The sequence below is a fragment of the Dipodomys ordii genome, unplaced genomic scaffold (assembly GCF_000151885.1).
Source record: "Dipodomys ordii isolate 6190 unplaced genomic scaffold, Dord_2.0 Scaffold25, whole genome shotgun sequence".
NCBI lineage: Eukaryota > Metazoa > Chordata > Mammalia > Rodentia > Heteromyidae > Dipodomys > Dipodomys ordii.
In genome coordinates this window covers 18277009-18284423 of record NW_012267241.1, presented here as the reverse complement: position 1 = coordinate 18284423, position 7415 = coordinate 18277009, and the positions used below count along the sequence as shown (strand labels likewise).

Sequence of the window (7415 nt, the reverse complement as noted above, 5' to 3'; positions counted from 1 at the left end):
GGCTTTTTTCTTTTTTGCTTATGTGGTGCTGAGGAATTGAACCCAGGGCCTCAGGCATGCAAGGCAAGCGCTCTACCACTGAGCCAACTTCCCAGCCCCCAAGACTCAGCTTTTTTTGAAAGTGTAATTTCTTGTTGGCTTCATGGACCAATCATAATATCACATATCTATATAGGCCCAGATGTAAAGAAGAAAACGGAAGAGGAAGATGTTCATTGTGAAGATGATCTCATTTTAGCGTGTCAGCCAGAAAATCCAGTTAAAGCATTGGATTTTGATATCACTGAAAATCAACCAGGTATAATATTACCTATTTGTTTCTTTTTGAGAAGAGTGGTATGATGGTATATATTTATTTTTATTTGGCATGGTATGGAAATTTAATAAACTTTCAGATGTTAGGAAGTTTTTAATTTGTGGACAGTTGAGATGTTTATTCCCTGCCTATCGGCCATTTAGTTATTTGCCAATTCTATCAGCATGGTGAAAAAAATAATATTTACTTGTAGAGTTTTGATGGGAGAAACTGATGCTAAGAAAGGCTATTAATGTTTTTAATTTCTATCCTGTTTTTGTATTTCTGTTTTGAAATTTCCAGCTATCTATCTCCTGACTTCTCAGGCATATGTTATAGTCTGTGCTGACAACATAAGTAATCAGCATTGAAAGTATAGCTACTGAAATTAAAATTAGTAGTAGTCCTTGAAGAACTTAATTTTTGAGTAGCATTCAATTTGAAAACAGACTGATGTGTTATTTAGTATTTAATTTTTTAAAGTTTAACTTTTTCTTTTTGAGGCCGAGTTTTACTATGTGGCCCATGCTGGTTTCAAATTCTCTATACTCTTGACTTAGTCTCTGTGTACTGGGATTACAGATATATGCTACCACCCTGGCTTCTTAAAATTTTTAATTGTTACTGTGAGTTTTACTGAATCTTTTATGAAAATGTGATTGGCTAAAAGGAAGATTCATTTGAATGTGAGCATTTTCTTATGCCATTACATAGTAGCTTTCAAATAGCATTCTGAAAACTTACAGCTTAATATATATATGTATATATATTTTTTTTATAAAGAGAGGTTACAGTTACATGTCAGGTAAAGAGTACATTTCCTTTTCAGCAATGTCACCCTTCCCTCACTCTCCGCGAGTTTTCCCCACAAGTTCTATAGTTCATTTTCAAGGTAGTGTCCAGTGAGTACCATTACTGCATTTGTCCCTCCATTTCTATGCCTTCTCTTAGATTTCCGAAGAACAAAAAGAAAATGAAAACAGAGAAAAGGAAAAACCTCTTGCTTTTTAATGGCACTGTGGAGCTAGTAAAAGGAGATAAAGGGGAAATGAAGGAGGGTCTAAGCAGAGGATCTAGGCTCTTATTAGTGCCTTAATCTATGTAGTTCTTTTATTCATTTATATATTTGTGGCTTCATCATAAGGCTTCTTTTAGGAAACAGGATTTATCATTTTAAGAAACATGCAAATCAATCAATTTCAGTAAACTATATCAATCATAGGTAGCTCATGTTGACCTATATGTATACTGGAATTTGCTTATTGGGACAGTGGTCAAAATCAATTCAGGAAATGATGATAGTTGAGGGAAGGTAGAAAATCCTAAATAAACAGTTATCTTAGGTAAGTTTTCATCCTAAATGAGGCAGGTATTAGTTGCCAGGTTGCTTAAGTTTCTCATTAGGGAAGGGTTTAATTAGTGATTTTTAAACTTCTTAAAGAGGCAGAGTAACTGGGAAATCATACTTCAAAATGGAATATCAGATGAATATGCAATTGATAATGTTTAGTTCTATGATGTACAAACAGTGTCATTAGAAGAAAACATTAGCTTGGGGATGTACTCTATGGAAGAGCACTTTCCCAACACTTGTAATGCTCTGGGCTTGATTTCTAACAGCTCTTCCCCCATTCCCCACCCCCAACATTATATTGTACTGTGCAATATAAAGTCATAGGTTTCCCAACTGAGAGTATAATGGAAGAAATGAATTATGGTGTATTAATAGCCATCAGTCTTTGGTCTTAGGACCCCTTAATGCTTAGAAATTAGATATTGTACCAGCTTAAATTACTGCATCAATCTACGTTTGAGTGCCAAGTCTGTCATTTCTACTGAGTGATGCTGGAAGATGAAAATCATTTTTAAAGCTTTTTTTATCGTCACATGAAACACATTTAGAAGCATTTTACTTTAAATTTAATTTTGATAGGCAACTACTCATATCTGTTTTCATTTAGATTTGTCATATAATTTATATTTGTTTCTCTGTTCCCTTCCCTGTTGTCAGTTTTTTAACATCTGAATGTCTATTTTAAAGTAAATTAATTCTTTAAATTTATAGAAATAGAAGAATTACCTCCAATTGATCATGGAGTTCCTATTACAGACCGAAGAAGTACCTTTCAGGCACACTTGGCTCCAGTAGTTTGTACTAAACAGGTAAGGTTACTGTGTCTGGTTCATTCCAGTGATGTTTTACTAAAAGAAGTAAATGATTTTTGCAACATACCTTTATTTTTTACTCTTACATTTAATTTTCACATAAGATAAAAATTATTTGCTCATTTTTTTCTGTTCTCAAATTAACTGGGAATCATGGAAGACTTTTTGTTTCTTCTTGCTTTCAAAATTGTATTTAATGCAAGGTCCTGAGATCAAATTCTACTACCACCAAAAAAATTTAATCTATGATTGGGACTAAGTGTAAATAATTTTTAAAGAAATACTTGTGGAGCTCTTACGGAAAATTATGATACTAGCTGTTAAAAGGAATTGTCCCTAAGTTCTATGAAACTAAACAAGAGCACAGTGGACAGACATGCTAACTGGGCCTATCTGAATTCCTTTCCTTTCTGCTTCCTACCAAATGATATAAACTGGAGACTGTTTTATTAAAGCTGTAATTCCTAGGCCATTGTCTTTATCATTCAGGCTCTTTTCAGTAGAATCCTAGTCTTCCCCATTTCTAAGAACTAGCCTAAGTTAAACTATCTTGAACAAAGTGGTTCCAGTTCTTGGTATAAAGCTAAATAATTTAAATGTCTCATTTACCTGTTTTTAAAAATTAATATTGGGCTGGGAAGGTGGCTCAGAGGTAGAGTGCTTGCCTTGCATGCATGAGGCCCTGGGTTCGATTCCTCAGCACCATATAAGCAGGAAAAAAAAAGCCGGAAGTGGTGCTATGGCTCAAGTGGTAGCGCGCTAGCCTTGAGCTGAAGAGCTGAGGGACAGCGCCCAGGCCCAGAGTTCAGGCCCCATGACTGGCCCCCCCCCCAAAAAAAATTAATATCTTTCTTTTAGTTTCTGCCACTACTCTCTAAACTCTTCCCTGCTGGCTCCTTCCCCTACTTACAATGTTGCATATCAAGTCTAGGAAATCTAGACAAATCCTGTACCACAGAACTACATTCTAGTCTTCTATACTCTTTTAAAGCCCTGACCTTTAGGAATGCAGTTCTTTGAAATAGGATTTTTATTCTCTTCCAGCCTCTAGAGAGGCTGTTTTCAAAATAGACTTATAGTCAGAATCACAACTTACAGAACAGTCTTCTGATCTTTTCTCTCTGGAACCCGTTTTATCCTTGGCCTCAGCTCATAATCTTGCCAGCAGGGTCCTTCTTAGGCATTCTATCCTGAATCTACTCATCTTTCATCTTTTTTCTGGTTTTGGTTATAGTTACATAGATTATATGAGAGTTCAAACAAATCTTACATATCTTTCTCTGTTGTACTGAAATCTGAGAACTTGAAATTGTAACATATGATACCAGTTCAGTTTTCCCTACATCTAGTATTTCTTCTATATTTCTTTCCTGAAAATCTAACCACATTTCATTTTCTTCTCTCCCTCATCTACCTTCAGACATAATCTTTGGTGACTTTCATTGTCTACAAGAAATAAACTAAATGCTTACATGAAGTTCTTTGTGATACGATCCTAGCCCATGTTATGTGGTACATCTTCTACCATCTCTCAGCCTCTTAAGTTACTACATATAATTTCCTCAACCTTTCTCTTTTATGTTCCTCTCAATATTTCTAGAATACAAGATAGCTAGTTTTTGGATTTCAGATAAGCATTATTCATGGGACATATTTATACCTATTTATTTTATTTTAATGCTGGTCCTGGACTTTGAATTCAGGGCCTGGGTGCTGTCCCTGAGCTTTTTACTTAAAGCTAGCGCTCTACCACTTGTGCCATAGCTCCACTTCCAGCTTTTTGGTGTTTAATGGGAAATAACAGCCTCATGGAATTTCCTGCCCAGGCTGGCTTTGAACTGCAGTCCTCAAATATCATCCTCCTGAGTAGTTAAGATTACAGGTATGAGCCACTGGCACCCAATCCTAATTTCTATTTAATTAATATTTATATCGATATACCTTTGTAATTTACTGGACATTCAGATTTGACTAGTTATTCTTTATTTTTATTTGCTAATGCTAATCACCTAAGTCTATGCATTTACACAGGCTATTGTCTCTGACTAGACTTGTTTTCCTGCCTCTGTTACTTATTTTATAAGGCCTAGCTCATGTGACCTCTTTTGTGAACCTTACTTGACTCTCAGGTTTTGCTTTTATAACATTTGGAATGTACCATTACTGCATGCCTACCACACTGAATATATACATTTGGCACATGTTAGAGCTAACATTTAATATTCCTATAGTTTCATTTAAGATTCTCTATATAAGCCAGGCGTTGGTGGCTCACACCTGTAATCCTAGCTACTTAGGAGGCTGAGAGCTGAGGATCACGGTTCAGAGCCAGTCTAGCCAGGAAAGTCTGTGAAACTCTTATCTCCAATAAACCACTCAGAAAACCGGAAGTGGCGCTGTGGCTCAAGAACACTCGCCTTGAGCTAAAGAACTGAGAGATAGCACCTAGGCCCAGAGTTCAAGCCCCATGACTGACCAAAAAAGATTATATAAGGAAAAAGATATATTTATGTCCTAAACATCTATTGATAATTAGTGCTTAGAAATGCCAGATCTTTAGCCAGGTGCAGTTGCTCAAGCTTGGTCATAAAATGAGGTATCTTGGAAAAAACCAACATAAAAAGGGGCCACGGGTGTGGCTCAAGTGGTCGAGTGCCTGTTTGCAAGTGCAAGGCCCCTAAGTTCAAACCCCAATACCACCATCACGCACATACATACATTTACAACAGCCAAAAATCCAAGTTTGTTATTTTTAAACCAGTGGGGAGTGCTTAGTTCCTGCCCTTAAAATGAGGAGGAAACTAGAAATAAGCTTTTTCAGAGCCAGAGAGTTTCCTGTGTGTGAGCTGCTACTGGGGCTTGAATTCAGGTCTTTTTGATGGGTTTTTGGAGATAAGAGTCTACAGACTTTTCTCCTTGAGCTAATGTTGAACTCCAGTCCTCAGATTGCACTCTTCTTAAGTAGCTAGAATTACAAGAACCACCAACACCGAGCTGTATCTTCTAATTCAACACTTTTTATCATTGTCCTTTAAAATATTTTTCAAGAATTCATTTGCAGAGCAAATAAAAAGCAAGCATTGTTTATATTACTGCTGTTTTTAAGGTGAAAATGGTTCTTGCCAAATTGTATGAGAATAAGAAGGTAGCCAGTGCCACTCACAACATCTATGCCTATAGGTAAGTGATTATCACAATTTTTGGAATATGCAGTTAATAAATGGTGATTAGGAAATTATGGATGATTAGGAAATTTACTAACATGTGTTTTTTTCCATTGTAATAGGAGTAGATGTGTAGAATATTTGGAAATTGTAAAATAGAAAAGTAATTGGAAAGAAAATAAAGTATCTTCTGTTAAATATAACTAATATTTTTGATGTACTTTCTGTCTTTTCTATGCTGTTTATTTTTCTCTATGTCCTAAGTTTTTGCAATTTAATGAGTGTTTTCCTACAGCCACCTGATATGGCTATATATTTGTTTGAGGTTCCATACCACAACTTATTTAAGCATTTCCTTTTTGTTTTAGTGTCTCTCTCTCTCTCTCTCTCTCTCTCTCTCTGTCTGTCTTGAGGCTTGAACTCAGGGCCTGAGTGCTGTCCTTGAACCTTTCTGCCACTTGAACCACAGCTCTACTTCTGGCTTTTTGGTGAATAATTGGAGATCATGAACTTTTTCTGCCTGGATTGTTTTGAACTACTCAGCCTCCTGAGTAGTTAGCTACAGGTGTGAGCCACTGGTACTCAGAGAGTCTTTCATATTTTCCATTATTACACAGGATACTCTAGTGAATCTGGGTGTAGGAGGAGTTGGTGCTTTGTAATTCCAGCTACTGGAGAGGTTAAGGCAAGAGAATTGTGAGTTCAAAGCCAGCCCTCGCAAAGTAAGAAAGACTCTACCAAAAGCAAAAATACAACTGGTTAAAGCCTTGTAATGCTAGCTTCTTAGGAAGCTGAGATCTAAGAACTGCGATATGAAGTCAGCATAGGCAGACATATCGGTGAGACCCAGCAAAAAGTAAAAGTGTGGCTCAAGTGGTAGAGTGTTGTGAACATAAAAGCTGAGCCAGAGCATAAAGTCCTTAGTTGGGCCCCAATAATGGCACTAAAACTAAACAAGAAAAAAAAAAACAGAAATGGAGGGACAAAGGGTAAACAAATGCAGCAGTGGTGCTCACTGGATGCTATATTGAAGATGAGCTATACAAATGATGGGTGGGATGGAAGAGGAAAACTGGGAGAAAGCCAGAGAAGGGGTGACATTGTCTAAAAGAAATGTATTCTTTGTCTTACTTATATAATTATAACTCAACTCTGTTTATTGCAGCATTATTCACTATAGCTAAGATATGGAACCAACCCAGATATCCCTCAGTAGATGAATGATTAAGAAATTGTGATATATATATATACACACACACACACACACACACACACACACACACACATACACATATATACGTACATACACACACGCACACACACACGTACACACACACACGAATTCTATGCCTCCATCAGAAAGAATGACACTGCCCTATTTGTTAGGAAATGGGAAGACTTGGAAAAAATTATATTAACTGAAGTAAGCCAGGCCCAAAGAAACATAGGTCCCATGGTTTCTCTTTTTTTTTTTTGTCAGTTGTGGGGCTTGAACTCTGGGCTTGAGCACTGTCCCTCAGCTCTTCAGCTCAAGGTGAGCGCTCTATGGCTTGAGCCACAGCGCCACTTCCGGTTTTCTAGTGGTTTATTGGAGATAAAGAGTTTCATGGACTTTCCTTGCCCAGGCTGGCTTTGGGCCATGATCCTCAGATCTCAGCCTCCTGAGTAGCTAGGATTACAGGCGTGAGCCACCCGCGCCCGGCTCTATGGTTTCTCTTATCTGCAATAACTAGTATATGTCTAGGACAAGCCCAAAGGTCAAAAATAATTTTTTAAAAAAGAAACAGAAG

General features: G+C 37.0%; 1 protein-coding gene across 1 annotated transcript in view; it reads left to right on the top strand.

Annotated features, from left to right (window-relative positions):
* Positions 1-7415, top strand: part of Impact (impact RWD domain protein) — a 28317-nt gene that overhangs the window by 13669 nt on the left and 7233 nt on the right. Inside the window, exons 6-8 of the mRNA XM_013014812.1 lie at positions 176-298; positions 2361-2458; positions 5568-5641. Of these exons, the coding sequence (XP_012870266.1) occupies positions 176-298; positions 2361-2458; positions 5568-5641 (295 nt within the window). The remainder of the gene's footprint in view (positions 1-175; positions 299-2360; positions 2459-5567; positions 5642-7415) is intronic.